Source organism: Barbus barbus (assembly GCF_936440315.1).
Source record: "Barbus barbus genome assembly, chromosome: 49".
Taxonomy (NCBI): Eukaryota; Metazoa; Chordata; class Actinopteri; order Cypriniformes; family Cyprinidae; genus Barbus; species Barbus barbus.
The window spans coordinates 6,453,449-6,474,388 of record NC_136727.1 but is presented as its reverse complement, the minus strand read 5'-3'; the positions used below and the strand labels follow the sequence as shown (position 1 = coordinate 6,474,388).

At 38.4% G+C, this 20,940-nt stretch overlaps 1 protein-coding gene across 1 annotated transcript in view; it reads left to right on the top strand.

The window, feature by feature from the left end:
- LOC306867543 (aryl hydrocarbon receptor-like) overlaps positions 1–20,940 on the top strand; it is a 60,772-nt gene that overhangs the window by 2,367 nt on the left and 37,465 nt on the right. The window contains exon 2 of the mRNA XM_079413267.1: positions 7,581–7,768. Within this exon, the coding sequence (XP_079269393.1) occupies positions 7,581–7,768 (188 nt within the window). The remainder of the gene's footprint in view (positions 1–7,580; positions 7,769–20,940) is intronic.

Sequence of the window (20,940 nt, the reverse complement as noted above, 5' to 3'; positions counted from 1 at the left end):
TCTTTAGGGTACCAGCTGCACATTTTCACAGTATACTCAAGTAATCCTGCAACATGAACACTAATGTAAAGTGTGACTGTTTATTTCTTAGGCATTTTGTTTTAGGTTTAAGGGTTTATTACTGGTTTATATCACATAAGTTGATGGACAGGAGGGATTTGTGTGATAATTTGATGTCCACTCAGTATATTTGGCCTGCAAACTGTCCCATAAGAGTGCAGTGGCGCAGAACCCCATACCTGTTGACAGCCCCGTCAGGCCCACCCACTGGGTTATGTGTATATTACAGTCGTCATTGGAGCAGGAGATGGACGACCTTTGCACGGTATGGCCACACTTCAGAATAGCTTCTTACTGGAGCTTGAACTGCAGGGTGTATGTTTTAGCATGCTGATAGACACCCAAACGAGCCAGTAGGGTGGCAAGGCGCTGGAGCAGCCAAAGACTGCGACTGACACAAAGAGGGTATTGAGAGGGAGTGTAACCAGACTCCTGGCTTCACACTGCCATAGCTGGAAGTTGGAATGCTGTAGAACAGTAGAACCTCTCTCTCTAAAGAACCTTGTCAAGATTTCCTCACTTCTAATCTATGTGAAAACAAAAACATAGGCGCAAGTAATGAACCGGCTAACCTTACCCTTCTGTTAGAACAGTTAGAACTTCAACTGGAAGTTTTCAGCATCTCAACTGCGGGTTGAGAAAGTCAGCATGACTTTGGCATTGTCAGGAAAAGTAATGCAGCCTTGCTGAATGAAATCATTTTCTTAAAGGAAAACATTTCCAGACCTCTAACTTTTGAACGGTAGTGTACAAATATTTCTCCTAAAAGTTGAATATCAAAAACATAGGCACAAATAACGGACTGGCTAACCTCACCCTCTTGCAGTTGGAACTTCAAATGGAAGTTTTCAGCATCTCACTATGATTTGGGAAAATCAGCATGACATTGAAATTGTTAGAAGTAATACAGAAAATACTGACATGTAACATATGCCTTAAAAAGAAAATAGATAGTTGTAAATATTCCAGTGTTTGTGGTGGTATATGCCAATATGTACGTTTTCTTCAAACTGCAAGGTAATTTTTTTATTTTTGTTTGTGTCACTGAGCAAATGGACCTGAATCTACACTCTTGTTAATAAAGGTTCTTTACTGGCATTGATGGTTCAATTCAATTCAAGTTTATTTGTATAGCGCTTTTTACGATACAAATCGTTGCAAAGCAGCTCTACAGGGATTTATTTTTCCACAATATATTTATATATTGCAGAACCTTAATTTGGTAATTCTGTATGTTGTCTGAGCTTTGGCATCCTCTGAAGTCCTCTCAGGGGTTGGCATTATCTTTTCTCAGGTGTTCGGTCATCTCAGATCATTTAAGGGTTGGATCCAGACTGAAGCTTCTGTCATTCCTAGAAACAGAGAAACAAATAGAGATATAATTAGCATAGCTGCTGTTCCATCTAATCAAAAATGATTTGTTCAACCCAAGCTAAAGAATAATAATAATGTACATTTGATCAGATATAACTGCAGTACAAGATTATAAGATGCATTATGTGAATGCTTGACAAAAATGTGTCTAGATTTAAACGGAGAGAGTGTGTCTGAACCCCGAACGTTATCAGGAAGGCTATTCCAGAGTTTGGGAGCCAAATGTGAAAAAGCTCTACCTCCTTTAGTGGACTTTGCTATCCTAGGTACTACCAAAAGTCCAGAGTTTTGCGACCTTAGAGAGCGGGTTGGATTGTAGCGTGGTAGAAGACAAGTTAGGTACGCAGGAGCTAAACCATTTAGGGCCTTATAGGCAAGTAATAATATTTTGTCAATGATACGGAACTGAATAGGTAGCCAGTGCAGAGACTGTAAAATTGGAGTAATATGATCATATTTTCTTGACCTGGTCAGAACTCTAGCCGCTGTATTTTGGACTATCTGTAGCTTGTTTATTGAAGATGCAGGACAACCACCTAGCAGTGCATTACAATAGTCCAGTCTAGAGGTCATGAATGCATGAACTAGCTTTTCTGCATCAGAAACGGGTAGCATGTTTCGAAGTTTGGCAATGTTTCTAAGATGGAAGAATGCTGTTTTTGTAACATGGGAAATATGATTTTCAAAGGACAAGTTGCTGTCTAATATAACACCCAGATTTTTGACTTTAGAGGACGTAACAGTGCATCCATCTAGTTGCAAATTGTAATCCAAGAGATTCTGTGTACTATTTTTTGGTCCAATAAGTATTTAGTATTTAATCTGAATTTAAAAGGAGGAAATTATTGGTCATCCAATGTTTTACATTTTTTACTCAATCTATTAGCTTAGATAGTTTAGAAGTTTCATCTGGTCTTGTTGATATATATAGTTGAGTATCATCAGCATAACAATGAAAACTAATCCCGTATTTTCTAGTAATATTACCAAGAGGCAACATGTATATTGAAAATAGCAGAGGACCTAGGACAGATCCTTGTGGTACTCCATACTTTACTGGTGATAATTGTGATGACTATCCTTTTAAATGAACAAAGTGGTTCCATAAAGAACCTTTCACATCCATGGAACCTTTCCATTCCACAAAAGGTTTTTCATAGAGGAAAAAGTTCTTTAGATTATTAGAATATTCTTTGCACTAAGAAAAATGGTTCTTTTAAGAACTGTTTATTGAAGGGTTCTTTGGGGAACCAAAAATAGTTCTTTTATAGCACTGCTGTTAACCCCACTTCTGTTTTAAGTGTCTAAAGTAGTTTCTGCTGTATACAGTCTTGTTGAGACTATTTAAAACAACAGTTGTTCCAGAATGAAAATTGTATGATGGTCGTTCTTCTGTGGAACCCAGAAAGAAGATATTTTGAAGAATGTTTCACCTTTTTTGGCCATACAATGAAAGTCATTGGCGTCTTAGTATGTTGTTCAACCCCACTTACTTTCATTGTATAAATAATAAAATATCTTTTTTAGAAGAAAAGAAACTGTTTTAAAACATATTTGACAGAAGAAAGATATTCATACTGGTGAGTAGACTGTAACTGATTGTAAATATTTCAGGTGAATAATCCCGTTTAAGATAAGTTTTAATTGGGCAAAATTATGCCTTTAAGTACAACCAAATTGGAAAATGGACCTGAACTCTAAAGTCAGTAGGGGTTATTAGCTGTAATTTAAACTGTCTATTGACTACATCATTATTTAAATACAGATTTGCCTGAATAAATATCAACTGGTTTGTTTATTGCTCACATGACAGTCCCACCTCCAGTTGTGATTTAAGGCAGTTTGCACCCTGACAGAGCGCCTTAGAAAAGGCATGTTTACTGCGCTGAGCCTTTGAGATGGGTATTTCTGGCGGAGGAGCTCAGGTACACTGATACTAGACTTTGATGTGTGCTGAAAGAAATTTGGGTCAGCACCAGTGCAGAGCGTCCCTCCCTCGCAGACTAGAGTTTCGGCCTGTCCGTCACTTCAAATACCCACAAATCTTGTCTCGAGGAAGGTATGAGGAAAGCAGACACTCGATAATGATGCTGATGTGTCTCCGCTCGGTCAGATAAAGTTTGCCACAGTGACTCGTACCCGCTGACCTTAGAACCAGGTGATATAGCTAGAAAAGTTTTTATTTGAACAAATATGTAATTATTAAAGCAACTATTTCAATTTGCAGTTTAAAATAAATTTACTATTTGAATATAATTTTAAATCTGTTAACGTTTAAATTATAGATGCTATCAAAATATTAACATTTTTAAACACAGTATAGTATAATGACATGATCTTTGAGAAATGTACTGTAGTTGCCAAATATTATGAATAAGTAATATATTGTGCATCCCTAACTGACCTTCTAAGTTACAGTGGCTGGTGCAGTGTGATGCATTGAATGCATGCCATTGGAGCCAATTTTAGCTCTGTTCTTTTTTTCTCCAACTTGGGTTTTTGATTCAAACCAGATGTGGCTAAGCTTCAGCTGAGGTTATCAAGTGGAAAACAACCACTATTGGCTGAATTCGCCCTTTTTTCTGATCTTAGAACTGTTTTCGGTAACACTTTTTATTTTAGGGTCTCTTAACTAGTTGCTTATTAGCATGCATATTACTAGAATATTAGCCATTTATTAGTAGTAATTAAGCACATATTAATGCCTTATTCTACATGACCTTATTCTACATCCCTAATCCTACCCAATGCCTAAATTTAACAGCTAACTTACTAACTATTAATAAGCAGCAAATTAGGAATTTATTGAGGGAAAAGTCGTAATTAATAGTGAATAAGTGTTCCCTATTCTAAAGTGTTACCCTGTTTTCATGTTTCCATGCAAAAGGAGTTTGGCAACTGGATAGGCACCAGATTGAGCTAAAAACACTACACTACAAAAGTTTGGACATGCTTGACTGACTTTTTCATGATCTTCAAAATCAATTAATTTATTTGTGTTCTAATTATTATTTAGGCATGCATGCATACGGCTACATAATTATCATGCTAAATTTATGGTATTTTATAAAGACTATTATTATTCTGATATATGTACAATACAGTAATAGTCATAATAAAGAATGAAAAGTTGGTCCAAACATTTGACTGGTGTATCAACACACAACTTTCCCTACTGTAACATGGATGTGGAAAACCAAGACAGGGATTTGCAGGAATGTACCATGGGATTTGTAGTAAAAAAAATTCTCAAGCTAGATTGCCAAATGCTTTCAGATTGTTCTTTCTCCATATCCTCAGTAAACCTTTCAAGCAACGCAACACATGCAAAAAAAAAAAAGCTGTTGTGCAACAGTGACTGCAAACGTTTTAAAACCGTCTTTCCAGTGGTAGAGTTTTCAGGATGAGTGCCAAATTTAAAAGGAAAGAGAGGGAAAAGAAGGAATCAGTTGTATGTATAGAAAAGAAGCAAAGGGGGAGCGAAATGCGCCTAGAAATGTGCATTAAAAGAATGCGACACAGGAAGAACAAAGAGATGAGTCTTCAGATGGTCCTCGGTGTATTCCAGGCAGCATGAGAAACCCTGTTGCATGTTGGGACTTGCAGGAGCAAAACAGTCATGATGTCATACCTCATGTGATTGGTCCGAAACACTTGTACACTAGAGGATAGAAGAAAGAATGAGATATTTCAGATGTTCCCTCTGTACTGATGTCTTCAATACAAAAAAAATCCTTTGCCAACCTCAGTGACCACAGTAAATGTTGGGAGGTCCACATGATCAGAGATCCGATCACTGAAACAGATGTAATTCAGGATGAAAGTCGAAGTTCAATTTCCCGCTATAGGACTTTCCAAGCAAATAATCATGGACAATAGATCAATAGAACAAAGCCACCATATTGGTAATTGCAAACATGAACATCCATTAACACGAAGCTGAAAACAATGAAAACTTTCAGTAGGAAGTTATGCTTAGTTGGTGGTTACGCACAAGAGACTTCATTGTGAGGCTGGGCTTTAAAAGAATATTTGACCATCGTGATGGACCCACAAAGACCTCTATGACCTTGCTTTATTGTCTCCATGTGTTTTTCATTTTGTTAAATTGTTTAAAAGAGGACTCAAAAATATATTTAATTGCTCTGGAAATGTTGTCACTGGAATGACGGCAACTTTTAATTAAATGTGTGCGTTGTTTTTAGCAGAAATACATTTTTCTATGTTTTAGTAGATGTTTTTAAACATAAAAATTGCTATTTACGTATGTACAAGGCAAATGTAAACATTTTGTTATTATTATTAATGATTTATTTTGTCTTGTTTTTCCATACCAATGTTTATAAAAAAAAAATATTTTGCTGAAATTTTTTCTTTTTTTATAAAATTATGTCCATGTCCATTATTCTTAGAAAAATTGGAATAACTTCTATATGGGCCTTTCAGGTCAAATGTTCAAATTGTATTTATTTATTTTGAACATAAATGTCAATATCAAAAAAAAATCTTAATATTTTAGTATTTTTTTTATTTATTATTTTTATTATTTTTCAAAACTTAAATATTTTATATTGGCTTTTAATTTGCAATAATATGTGTGTATTATATATATATAATGTAACTCCTTGCAGCACAATTGACAGCCAAATTAAAACCAAAACATTCCAAATAAGTGATTGTCAATTTATATTAAAAAGATGCATTTAAACATTATTTGTAATGTATTATCCATGGACAGTTAGCCCTGAAAAATAACCATTTGGAGATCAATAAAAAAAAAAAAAAAACTCTCAAGACACACCTAACAGGATGGAGGATGAAGTTTCATGCTGAAAGCATTTGAGCCAGATTTGACTGTAAATTGAGTGATACATCTAGCTCAGAGATCACCATCGAAGGCCGTTCAGATGAACGGAATCTCCTGAGAAATGAAATAGTAGGTGAATCAATGCAACGCCAACAATGACGAGCTCCTTCGTGTCATTCTAGAGATCTGGAGCTCAGGGCCGAAGGGAAAGGAAGGGGCTGAAAGCGCTCTTTTGTCCCCGCAGGCTCTTTTTTCGGAGGTTAGTTTTACTTTCTGGGAAAACATAATTAGGGTCCGACTCGGATGGCTAGAGTTACCGCTCTTAGTCTTCTGGGCTGGCAGGCAATGAAAAGGCAGTTCGAGGTTGAGTTACAGTCATAGTTTTGATGGTCGTGATTCCAGTAACAGTCCTCAAGCTTAGATAATGGATTTTATGTCAGAGAGCAGACAGTTGTTTTAGTACTTAAACAGTAAAACACTGTTTTTTATATTTCTGATTTGGCATTTAAAACTCTTGGTGAGCATAAACATCAACTCGGTTTTCTTGGCAGACGGCTTTGTTGCAGTGCTATTTTATGAATTAATATGAATCTGGAGAGCAGATTTGTTATGAAAACAGAAACTTGTGCAACTCTATGCAAGGCTGTCTACAGCAATGATTAACCGTTCTCTGATAAGCAAAGACCTTTCAGACATCTATGTAATGCTGCAAGCATGCAGGAGAAAAGCCCTCTTAAGATTTCAATAATTCAGTTCAGAGCTTATAAATCTAAACTCTGTAACTTCCAAGCATCACATACCGTGAAACCCCATCGTCATTTAGTTTGCTTTGGGGTTTTTTTCAGCATTCACAATAAATGAAAAAGTAAAACAACAAAATCATTTAGTGTAGACCAGATAATGTAGTGCATCTGGTGAGTTTTTGTTTTTCCAAACAGAAAAAGCCTCAATTTTACATTTCACCAACGAGTGTACAACAAGAGCCGATGTGAGCAAGACATTTTGCAGTTACCAAAATGACCAAGTTCACATATCACACTCCAAGCTCTAAAGAATGCTTGAACCTCAGTTTATACGTATTTATAGGTTGCTTTCTACCAAAACAATGGTAAGCCAGTTCTGAATAGTTTTTATTATTTGTGTAATATACACAGACAATCATTCTTTGCAGTATCTCCTCTTCTTAAATTCTTCATTGTGGACATTTTCCATTAAGGCCAGCTGAATTCCATAAGATATTTAAATAACTAGACGCCACAAGACTTACAAGCATTATGGGCTTATCACAGTCTGTAACAAGCAGTGTAACCCAATTTTTTTCATCGATTTCTTCTTCCAGACCCAAACCACCACCAACTGATGGTGTGAAATCCAACCCCTCCAAGCGGCACAGAGACCGGCTGAACAGCGAATTGGACAAGCTGACCAACCTTCTACCCTTCTCAGAAGATGTCCGTGCACGGCTGGACAAACTGTCGGTGCTTCGACTCAGTGTTGGATACCTGAAGGTCAAGAGCTTCTTCAATGGTGAGATCACAACTTATTTTTAGAGTTTCGGTTTTCATCTCTGTGATAACTTTTGCTGTTTTTTGCATTTATACCATGGTCGGTTTTTTTTTTTTTTTTTCAGCCTTTGTCAAGTTCATATTTTTACATATTGTTGGGCCAGTGCTATTAATGGTATTACTGCGTTAACTAACTGTAAGCAAGTAAGAGAGGACAGGAAATGATGTGGAGAAGGGGGAACAAGATCAGGAGATGTCACAAGTGGGATTGAAACTCATGTTGCCACGTGCAAGTATCACAGCTAAGTCAGAGTAACTGCTAAACTCCCACTCAGAGTGCTAAACGGTCACTGATTAATCATTGCCTCCCAGTAAATTTGAGTTAAATTGTTTAATTTCTCAAGTTCACTGTCGCGATCGTTGAAGTCCATTCTACCAGAATGAAGGAACAGAGGAAGTGGCTTCTTTTACACTGCCACATATCACCCTCAGCTAAATGACTGATGGTTTTGAAAATGCTTCTCTGAATTATGATTCAGTCTCAGTCCTAATGGTGTTTTATCTTTATTCATTTATGTAGCATCTCAAGTTCTACTGAATTTGTTTGCACAGTTTACCATAAGGTCCATGTCACATGAATAATACGCTAGAAACTTGTGACCTCAGCTGACATGTTTATTATCTCTAGAAATTTGCAAGGGAGCTGAAAGATCACATGCAAGTCTGGATTTGGGGTCCTTAACTTGCTTAACTTTCTTGACATCATAAATTGGGCTTGGTTTTTCTTTCATTTTACTTTCTGCTGGCTAAAAGGTTTCGTAAATAACATAGATATTTGTGAGTTCAGGATCAGTTTCTCTGAGAGTTTCAGATCTTTAGCCAATAAATGCTTGTTTGTTTGTGTGTCTTTAGAAAAGTCTAAGAAAAACATGCCAACATGACCTTGCAAGAAGTGAAATAAGATCTTCTCATGGAATTAATCAAGTTTCTAAGAATAATATAGAGGGGAAACCTCTCAACGGAAAGAAAAATTCATAGTTCCCAGAATAAAAAAACATCCATAATGCCTGTCTTAGAGATACTGGAGTTTTTATTTTCTATAGAAATTCATATGTAGTATTGTTGTGTTTGTCAGTGATGGATTCAGAATTGTAGTCAGGAATGTGAAGTGGTCTTGAAGACAGACTATTGTTGTATATTAAATTACTTGTTTTGCAGTAAAATTTAAATTAACCCTTTGGCATGTACGATCAGACCGGTGCTTATTTTAGGTTTCAGACATTTAAATACACTTAAGTACTAGCAAAACCATACATTTACAGCGCTGATGTCTATGGAAGCAACAATAATGATCCTTACAAATATAATCTGACGACAAGTTTAATTGATATCATATACCGATTGTGTAGATATCTTTAAAGTTTACTCTGCTGTTCTCCCAGTTTCCTGGAGACTTACTTTAATGTGTTTCGGGAGGAGAGGATGAATTTACATGTTGTTAATCCCACAGCTCGGATTCAGCGCCAGCTAATATGACGGCACCCATCACCCGGTACAGATCAACTAACAAGTGTTTGAACTACCAAATACACTTACTTGCACATATTTCAGAATCGGAATATCAGATATTTCATAATATAGTGAGCATGTTTGTGAATATTTTGAAATAAAAAAGGAAAAACAAAATAAAAACAATCCATGTACAGGCTATTGTGACTGCAGTGTGTCACATGACAAGCAAAAAAAAAAAACTCACCCTGGGGGCTCAGCTAGAATATTTTAAACTCACGTGCGAAGGGGTTAAATATCAGTGTCTTTCACTGATTTAGAATTTTTTACTGAGAAAATAAAACAGTAGATTGAGAACAGGATATTTTCCAGAGGACAAAAAGATTTGGTGAGATGTAGCTATTAAGACTTCATAACAATTGACAGGCTTATCTACTTGTCAAGTATAGATTTTGATTTGACTTCACTTAACACGTACACAGGATGAAAATAGCCCAGAGGGCATGGGTTGCTGTACTTTGTTATCATTTCTAGATGATTATATGACAAGACTTAGGCCTTGCCCTCATGTACTTTGCCCATGTGTCTTTACATGACCTTTGCGTATTTAACACAATATCTGGATATAGTATTATATTTTGCTGCCATAATTACCGAAGGTGGTTTCTTTTCTTGTGCAAATAATTACAGCAAACATGTCCATTGTTTAAAAAGACTTTTACACACTTTTGTTCTCGTACCCAGTCACAGGTCAGATGTTCTTTATCTTTAACTCTGTTATCTCGCTTTTTGAACATGATAGTGGCAGCAAGCATGTGTCTTTTCTTGAACTCCTTGCTGAGTAAGTGTGGCAGCTATGAAGTGTATGCATAGAATTCCATTGTGAAAAGACAAAGGGCCTTATGAGAAATATTTTGGGAGTCATCTTGGCACCATCTGTGGGCAACGAAGAAAAACAGGCAAAGTTTGGCATAAAGAGTGCTGAATCAGACAACATGGAGTTCCTGGCACTGTCCTGGACCCCCCACCTTGTTCTGTCATGCTGAGCCTGTCCGAACAAACACACAGACAGACAATTGGCAGGGAACTTGTCCAGTCTGGATGGGCATTTGAGAGACTCCCTAATAACACAGTTTAGAGATGGGTCGAAATTATGTTTTTGCAGGACAGAAGGTCTTAGCCAGTATCATCTCAAAGGTCTATGACCTGTCATCATTTCACTGCCAGACTCGAACTTCCTTTTCCTCTGAGGAACTAGCCGTGCATTGTGTGGAAATTCATCAAGTCTTTCCCCTCTCCTCCACCTCCCTTTTACGTTTTTCATTTGAAATCGGGCCTCCAAACAAACAGACCACCAAAGGCTCAACAAAACCCCAAATGCGCCAGCCTGCTGCCCCCAGCTAAGCTTCCTTTTATTGTTCTACTAAAATAGCAACAATTAGAAACAGGCATTTGGGGGAGAGTATAAGAGCGAGCGGGAACAAGACAGCACAGGAAACGAGAGCTAAGCGTGAAGCAGACAGTCCAAAAGAAGACAGGTTATTTTTGACCTGCCCACAAGATTCACAGAGCACTTGTCGCTCTCAAAAGACTGGAGACAAAAGAGATCAAATAAAACGTATCTCTATGAATTTGTTTGTGTACAACGTCGCTAGTTACCACATGTGTGAAGCAGAGAAACTAGGGCACCACGAGGCCCTTCAAGCAGACAATGTTTGGTGTTGCTGCAGTGTGTGCAGTATAAATAAACTGCGACAGACAGGAAACACAAGGTATTGTGGTAAGACAGAGTCATTTCACAGGTTCTTTTGAAAGAACGAGCAAGGAAGATGAGTGGCAGACATGCTCGAAGGAAAAAGGGGGAGCATTGAGAGCATCTGGTAGGCATTTCCAAACAGAGGTGCTAGACAAATGCCTACTTCCTTCATTGCCCCCATCCTACCTGTCTTTCCGGCATTGCTCTGTTGTTTTCAGCCTCAGATCTGTGTTGCTACTTTTTCAAAAGGATGTACATTGGACTGGGGACTGGGACATATACTTCACTTTCCAAATAATTGCTGTAATATCAGGAAATAACATCGTCCTCAATTGTGAGGCTTGAATTGGCCCAATCCAAGCTATTTTCAATCCCTCCCCAACAGTATTAATTGGATCAAGGCTGGGAGTACATTAACTCCTTGATTAGCTTGACTATTTTCGTCACTAGCTGTGAAACACAGAGAGAGGCGTGCCCAGGGCTACGGATTCCTCTGTGTCTGGCTTCTAGCAGGTCAGACACCGCCTTTGCAGAGAATGGATCCTCTGTTGGTGTCCTCCCATCATCCAAGGCTGGAGATGGAAGGACCTAGAAGGGTGCACTGAGAAAAACCACAAGATTCGGTCCCACGGTGAGATGCACAAATGGGACATTGTGTGAACTGCGTTCCCAGCATGCACCGGGGCCAGGGCATCGTTGTGTATTGATGAGGGTCAGCTCTGGAGGAGTCGCTGCATAGAATGGTCCTTGTCTGAAGTGTAATGTGGTGTGTCATTGGTCTAGCTTGGTTTTGACCTTAGGGATGAATCGGTCGTCTGCAAAACTACTTTTGCGGCGCCCACAGTATGATGGAAAGAGAGACAGGCAGAAAGATTCCAGGAAAGAAAGGTTCATTCTTCCTATCTTTCTTGCTCTTCATCTTTGCCCTTTCAACGTTTAAACAAGTTTCTATGCCCCTCTACACTGTTCAAAGCTTTTAGCCTCATCCTTGTACTAGCAGGAAATTTCTATGGCTCTCTCTCTCTTTCTTTTTTTCTGAACTGCATTTTCTGCATCTTATCTTCGTAGAGATCACCACATTGCTGATGGTAAATAGATGGCAGGTTGAGGGTGGTAGGGCTGAGGGAGGGAAGGGTTGGTGCTCAGAGCCCCGAGGCTTTCCAGCACGCTATGGGGGCACTGCAGGTAGTGGAAACCTCCAGACCACTTGGGGTCTCTCTCATAAATTATGCTTTAAAAGAAGCAGTAACACACCTTATTCTTTTTCCCCATACTCGTTTGTCTGACTATTTTGGGTGGAACCTTTGGTGGCTTTGTCTATCAGATTTTCTTCTTCCTCTTCAGATGTGTACAGTGTCTAGAATGTGTCCGAGTTCAGAAGTGGTAATAAGTCAGACTTCTTCTCCTTGATGTCAAGGCACTCTTTACCTAATCGTTCCTCAATCCAAACTTGATTGGTCAATTAAGGGCTTTCTGTGGGACAAGATGTGGCATCCTTTTGATAATGAGGCAGTTTTGGGTTGATGTTGAACATGAACACCATCTTTTGCAGCACCATGCTGGTTAGTCTTTAAACTTGCATGAGGAAAGATGGTCCTTACCCTGTTTTATCTGACAAACTTCAAGAATCGTCTCATTTATTAATTGTAAGGTATAGATTGAGGTCAGATTGTTGTTGCAGTAAAAATAAAGTGTTAACTCTCTTTCTTTAACCTTCAACTGACTGAGTATGTTTCTTGCGTTTTCTTTGAGGAATTTGAGAGGTTGTCAAAATTTTGGTTTCTGCTTTCCTTTGTTCCTTGTTTATGAAAGACGGAATGGCAGAGCAGCCAAGAAAATGAAACAAAAATGCTTCTACGTGTTTTCTAAACCTCAGTATTCCCAAGTCCTGTCAACTCTGTTTGGACTTCCAGTGCTAACACCTGATTTCATTTTTTAAGTCCATGAAAGCAACATGCACTCTTGTCCTGCCCAAGTTTTTGTTTTCCCTGCCCTTATTTGTCTTTGTTTTGGGGGGTGGGGGTTCTGTCTCCTATTGTCCTCAGTCAGAAGAGTTCGCCTGCCCTTTTTTTGTTGATGGGAGACAAGACAGATGGACTCGGAACATCAATATTTGTGTTGGCATGAGTCAGTAGAGACTAACACCAGAGGCTTCGGAAAGTAAGAACAGAGAGAGGAAAGACGATGGCCTCTCTCACTCCCTCGCTTCAGCTGCTCAATTTTTTGTTCTTCTTACTGCCGGATGACCTGACCTGCTGTGTCTCTGAATGCGAGAGATGGCTTTGGTCGGCCTCTCTTTTTTTGCCCTTTGATGTGAACGTTTAGTCATCAGTTTTGCCAGAAAACAACAATCCCAGCAGGGGTCTCAATTCTGAGCTTATACATGCACAGGTTTACATTACGCCCTGTTACTTTGATGTACTATTTCAAGAGAAAAATGCATATGTCTTTGTTGTGCAGGACTACAGGCCTGATTAAACTTTGGCAATACATCTTTGAAATTTATCCTACAAACCATATTAGGGAAGCACAAGATATAGTTGCCTTATTTAGAAGTATAGATGGTATTTTATATTTCTGTATGGGGGTATATACGTCACGATTCAATACGTAGCATGATACCATGAACTCTGATATGCAAGATAAAGCAGCCTAGTACTCAAACTAGTGCTTTTCACACACATCTCCTTGACATCACTATGTTCCTGAGACACTCATCTGAAATACCATGATAATAATGCTCTTTGTATCTATGTAGCCTAAGGTAATTCTCATTCAGGTGATGCTGTCTCTATCCTGGCACACGTAACCTCTGTTACCCAGTAGCACTCGTATGCAAACCAGGTTGCCCGCTAATATGAAACCAACTTTTTCATCATTAAAATTTGCAGCATCTCTTTCTTGTGGCCCATTGTTTATATACCCATCTTTCTAAAGCATGACTTGCAAGCATGGCAACTTTTTTCTTCGCCTTTTGTCTGCCTAGCAAGTCACAACCACATGTGGTTAAAGCACGCTGTTTTTACACCCACTAAAAAGGAGAAATAGTAAAACTGTCATGCTAATCCAAAATGGGGCACTCGCAGGCTCATACCACGAAAACAACGAATGCTGCAGTGCACACTTGAAGTGACGATAGCATCAACAAGCATGCCTATCAGCAACACAAGACTTTTAAGATCATCACAGTCAAAACACAGAGCTTGGCTACTCAAGTGGAGACAGGCCCAAGAATGATAAAGAGCCAGCATAACCTTACTTTTGAGAGAGAAGGTTGGAAATATAGGTACCATAATGCCTTGGTAGTCATTGGAAATAAATGAATGTGTCAGTGATCAAGAACAAACGAAGGGGGGAAGAAAATAGTCTTCTGTTATTAGGTTGTCTTTATACAAAAATTTTAGTAGCAGATACCACACCGTGAATATTGATACCACAAAGACTAATTTGGGTTGGAATACATAAATGTAATATATTTTGGAATTTACTTAATCATTTTAAAATGTGTTTACATTTGTATTTATATAAAATATTTATGTTTTAATTAATTCAATTTAATTTATCCAATAATTGTAACATTTATTTAAACATTAGTTGAATATGTAAAATAATTGTAATAATATTGTTAAATATTTTGTTTATAAATAAAAGCATATTATACATTTTTAGATTAATTTTTCAATTAAAAAAAATACTACTTAAATTAAAACATCTTTCAGTCAGACAAAATGTCAGACAAAATTTATTTTATACTTTTTAGTAAACTTTATATACTTTTTTTTTTTTTTTTTTTTTTTAGAACTTTTGTGCTTCCCTTTTAAAGTTTTAACATCAATTTGGTATCAAAGTTCAAGCATTTTTGATATCCCTATTCCGTGACATCTTTCAGAAGTGATTAATGTGCTAGCAGTGATGAGTAATCACATAATTCCAGGTTGTAGCACTCTTCAAACAGACTGTATCATGCAGACCCTGAGCAGTAATTTCACTTGTGTGGTATGTTGTGCACAGCACCAAAGAGCTTGTTTTCTTCGTAGTGTGCATGAGACTCAAGTATGAATCACTAGACATGAGAGTCAGTGTAGATCTGCCACCAGATGTTAGCGGCTAAGCGCCTTGCTGGCTTGTGGCTATTCCTTGCCTCATGCTGTGATTTCCATGGGTTTTCCTGCTAAAACACTATGCTACACAGCACATTTGGGCCTGCTCCAATAGATGTGAGCCAAGGTTAGTAGGGAAGTGGCTAACAATTTTCATGCTATCAGTCATTTTTGCTAAGTGAAATGGTAATGCATAGGAAATGGCTAAACCAAAAAATGCAGGGTGGTTAACCCTCAGTCTTATGAAAGTTTACTGTAGTAGCCTTGCATAGTAACCATCTATCTGTTAAACATTGTTATTTGTTGTACGTTTTTTCTACGTTTACCATATTGGCATATTTGAAGTAAGTTGGAATGCCATATAAATAAAAATGAAACCCATTCATATGGTTATTATAAGTTACTTCATAATATTTCCCCCCAAAAAATGGATCTACCTTGACACATGTCCAAAATACAATGGTATTACCACAGTACTTTCTGTTTTTAAAGCATCCTTAACATGCTAACAAAAAAGTACTATGGTACCACCATGATTGTATTGGTCATGGTACATGATATTTTGGACATGTATTATCAAAGTATAGTTTATTGAATTATTTGAAGTAACTTAGAATATCATATAAATGAATATGATACCCATGAGTTTGGGTTTGACAAGGTACTCCATTGTTTTAGATACTACATGACTTCCATGGTACATGACCAAAATATGTCGTCATACAGCCCCGTTGCGCTTCGGGCGTCCCAAGTTCGAATCCCAGCTCGTGGACCTTTCCCGATCCCATCCCCCTCTCTCTCCCACTTAATTTCCTGTCCTTTCCTGTCCTATCAAATTAAAGGCAAAAACAATAAAAAATCAATCAAAATGCCATGGCATTTTGTACATGTATTATGGTTTACTTGGAAGTATCATAGAGTACCATATAAAATACAATATAACAATCACAGTAAGCAAAGTACCATAGTTTTGCTATCACTGTACCATGTTATCACCACATTACTTTTTTTAAGGGCTGTAGAATCTGTGTAATATTATTCCCCAAAATACCATATTCTAGTCAGTGTTATTATAGTAAATTTCTACAGTTAGTGTGACAGTGGTAAAACCACTCTACATTTGCATAAGGCTGATGTATTCAACCTCAAATGTTTGTCAGTACGTCACATGATCATGTGGTGAATTTCTTGAAAGTTAAGGGGTTTTTATGATGTGCCGTGATGGCCTGAGGTGGTTAGCTTGACAACTTTTTTAGATTCTTAATCCTGAACTTTGATGTGTTTACACATGTGTTGGAACGTGCATGGTTTGATCACTTGGCATCCTAACCAGGGGAAACCTGTTAAACGTGTTGCTTAATTTCCTTAATTTTGTGTACACAGGAAGTACTCTTTGTTCAGAAAGAGAAGGAGAGAGAGCAAAAGAAGTCTTTAAAAACTTTGAGCCGTCTTCATTTGTTTAGCAAACTAGCGCTAAACAGTACAGTACTAGCTCTGAGGTATACAGTATAGCAGGATTGTTGCAACACAGTGGTTGGTTGAGTATCTGTTCTCCTCGTATTTCCTGAAGGGAAACGTTTGTCAGACTGCCATGCATCTGCAGTCATCAATCCACAACTTTTCTTCCTCTTCTCACCTGCATGCTACCTTTCCACTCAACTGTCTGTGATCCTTTTAGCAAACATGCACATAACACCCACCTCATCCGCCTAAGATTCTTCTCATTGAAGCCACATGGAATGGACAGAAAGAGCGACTGGGATGGAAGACCGAGAGAAAGTCGGAAAGGAAGGGGAGGTCTTTTGTTGGGATGATCAGCATTATCTGGGGTTTCTGAAGAGGAAAAAGATGTTTCCTGATACTCTTCCACTTTGGCTCAGACCTGAAATATGGTCAAGACGTCCAAGTTCACCAGTTCCCTTCCATTTTTTTTTAAACCTAGCTCTCAGAAATAAGGATGTGATTCTCGAGTTGCTGAAAGAAATCTGTTTCAACGCAACAGAGAAGCAAATATTATCTTTACCTTGTAAGGGTCCTGCAAGAATTGCGTAGCTGGTAGCTTGTTTTGTTGCATGCTAACTGGTTTTTAGCTGATCATTTATAGCATGTACAAGCAACCTTCGACCATTGACAGATGAGCTAAGGACAGTTGTGCTGGTTTTTAACACATGGTGGCTGGTCAAACAAGGACATCACATTGATTTTGGACCAGCTAGCATGTTCCAAAACAGTTTCCAGTTCAAACTAGATTTTCCAACAGGGTCTAGCTGGTGAAAGTACAATTATTAGCCTACTTGTTTGCTTATCACTTGGCGACATCAGTTGCTTTTATCCTGAGTGACACACAGGTTACTTAATTGCGTTGACGGCATATCTGAGGCAGCTAGAAATTACTCTTGTTGAGCTTAGTCCTTTTAAGTGCATGTGGTGACCTTGTTTCATTACTTCAGCTACTTTGAAATTAGGCAACGTCCACTTTACTTTTTTCTATGTATAATTGTTTATCAGGAAGTGATTGTTCATTTAGCAAGAGCAGAAAATTAGTAGGAACAACAAGGCCTAAAAATAACCTTGTTCTGTGTTTGCTCTATATCCATAACCATCATTGATTTTATGTACCATAAAGACTTTTGTCAAACAATATGCCAGACATCAATGGCGTTGTTGAAAACTGTTGTACAACTGTCGTGTAGCTCTTAACCAATAAGCTGTATCTGCTAACTGTAATCAGTTTTGCGTAAACCATTTAAAGCTCAGTGTTTACGTGAGTTATTGACTCTTGTCATAATATATCTGTGTTTTACACCTAGCCTATCTATTTGTTTACAATTTCTTGTCATTAGCTTATCAGGAGGTGATCCTTCGTATCATGGGAGCGGAAAATTAGCAGACGTGTCAACGCCCCGTCCCTGCAGTTCTGAATGAAAGTTTACAGAACAAGTTGACAAGGAGATTTTACTGTCTGTTTATCTGAGGTGACAAGCATTCTGGCATATTGTCAAGAAGATTTTACTGTTCTCACATTACCACCCCATACCTACCTGCTTCCTCCAACATTACATGTAGCAGATCACCAAGGCTTTTAGGTTCCCGTTTTAGTTTTTAGTTACATAGTTCCCAATAGACAAAACGGACCCTGGGAGCAAAGCAAAGTGTTGAGACGTAAGGGGTAAAAAGCTTGTGAAGATAATGGAAGTCTTGAAAGTCTTAGACATCCTTAAGCCAGGAGCCATGGCCAATATCTATTCATTCCTCTACGCCATTGGGGCAAACAACAATGAAAGACTACAGGGTTGAATGACTCTAAAACCTAAACCAAAAAAAAAAAGACTCCCAGTGTGAGGGGTGTTAACGAGAAGGAAGAAAGTGAAAAAATGCGAGTGCGAGAACAATATCAGCATTGTAAGTCAAGACAGATAAAGAAAGCCCTGTGGGTGAGAGCAGTTTTCTTTGGACCTTGACACCATTTCCCGTTCGCTCGGACCCGAGAGGTCATTGGACGCCCCGGTGCACTATACTCTTCCTCTCAAGCTCTCTTCCGCTCCTTTCTACCACATAATTTTCATCATTTTGCATTTTCGTCTGTACTGCACAGGAAGAGATAGACTGTACTTCCTGTTTACAGAGGTGCATTTAGGATGACGCTCGTTTTTCCTTGAAATTTACTCGAAGATAGCGTATCGCTTATGTTTTTGTGGTAAAAAGTGTGTTTTTAGGCGCACATTTATCCCTGCATGTGCATGTCTGTTCCTGAGACTTGTGAGTTGTATATGCGGGCAGGAAATTTTGAAGTGCATGTGTGTGTATGTGAGTGCACTCAGGACGTTCGGTGTGTATGTGTGTTTTCTGTTGGCAGTGAAGTGTCTCAGGGGAGGCAGGGCTTGCGTGAGAGCACTGTTGCAGATCTGTCAGTGAGAGGGGGCTGCTCAAGGTCTGGCGGAGTATGTGTGTGTCTGTGCTGGGCTTGGATTGTTCCCCCCAAAGGGAGGGAGGGAGAGCGGGTTCAGCCAGCCCCGTCTGTCAGCATGAAGCTGCCGTTCGTATGAGTGTGTATGCGTCCTGTCTTTATCTAGGGGGCCCATGGAAGGAGCGACTGTGAACATTTTGAAAGCATAAAGCTAGGTGAACCTTCTCATCAGAGACAAAGAGACCGAGTGGGCGGAGAAAGGTGTGTGTATGTGTGCGTGTGCGTGTTTTTGTGTACACAAGTGCTTGTATGAGCGACTGAAGACAAGAGTGTGTGTGTGTGATTGTTGGAAGCATGTGTGTGTTTGTTCAGCTACAGTGTTATTTTGGCGTTGTCCTCTTTCTGTCTTCACTCTCACAGCAGAACTGTCAAAACTTCCCTTTTCTTAGTACTACTCACACACACACATTTAGTTAAACAAAGACACCATTGACTGTTTTTTTTTTTATTTATTTTTAAATAATCTTATCATCATGTGTCTTTATCATTACAATCTAACTTGCATAGAAAGTTGTCTCTATTTAATTTTATAACGGCACAACTCTGTTATAAATTGGCACAACTGTTTAGTGAATTTGACCCTTTACATTTGAGGCTATAGAGTAATGGAACGTCTTTAGCACTTTGATTTTTCTGCCACCTATGGGTTTTGACTCGTGGGCAAACAGTGTAGCCTTTCTGAACCCTCGAGGCATGTTACTGACTCACTGACTGACTCAAAGAGCCTCTCTAGGATAGATTTAGTAATCTGATCATTTCCTGTTCTTTGGTGTAACATTGAATTCAAGTAGATTGTAAATAAACAGTGGAAGGGTGTGTACGAGATTTGAGTTCAACATTACATTTTCTTCAACTAACCCAAACCCTGCCCTGCAAAATTTGGTTGCCACGATGCTAAGATGTTGTAAATGATTGCTAAAGCATTGCTCCAAAACCTTGAGCAACCAGATATAAGAGTAGAAACTCAAGACTATACCAGGAAAACATCTGACCCCAGTCCAACCCAGCAGTTCATTCTTATTTGTCAATGAAGTTATTGTTAAACCTTTAAATATTCTCACAGATTTGACTGACAAAACAAACTTGCATATGCAGGCCCCAAAAGGACCTGCTATTCTGATTATGTGTTGAAGGTTCCGGTGTAAAGACCGTGACAACAGCTGACACTCAAACGTTCATCTTCCTCATAACTGAAGGCACGGTCATAGATGATACGCTTGCCTACCATCGTTCTTCTCTGGCATTCTTTGTGTTGCAGCAAGTTGTTCATTTTTTACAAAGCTGTCTTGACTCAATCAACACCTTAGACCCGTTTAAATACCTGTGCCAAGTCAAGAACATCAGAAATAACAGTTTATTTACTTCTGTCATTCTGTACAAATTGATGAGAAAAAGGAAACTGAGATTAACCAGCAACCCCAAACCAGAAGCGTTCTCCCAAACCTCACCTTAAAACCTCAGCCCAGCTAGTTAACTTCTAACCCCAAACCAGGCATCTGCACACATGCATGTCCTGTGGTGTGCATGTATGCACCGAACGGCAAGATGGTAAAACTGTTTTCTCCAGCCGTTTTAGTTTTAAAATTTCAACTTGACCTCTTTTAAAAATAAAGCAAACCAAGATTGCGTCAGTGGCATGCTGCATTGCAACAGACATGCAGCCATAGTTAGGAATCAAAAGCTTGTTCACATTTTGTTGATGCTATCTCAAAAGAAAATTTTAATTTAATTCTTAACCAGAATTTTCAAGTAAAAATGAAATCAGAGCTGTTTAATTTCTTGCAATTTTCAGGTTCATACATGCAAATCCCTGGTGTTTGGCACTAATGCAGTTTTCATCAAGTAGAATCACAACTATAAGC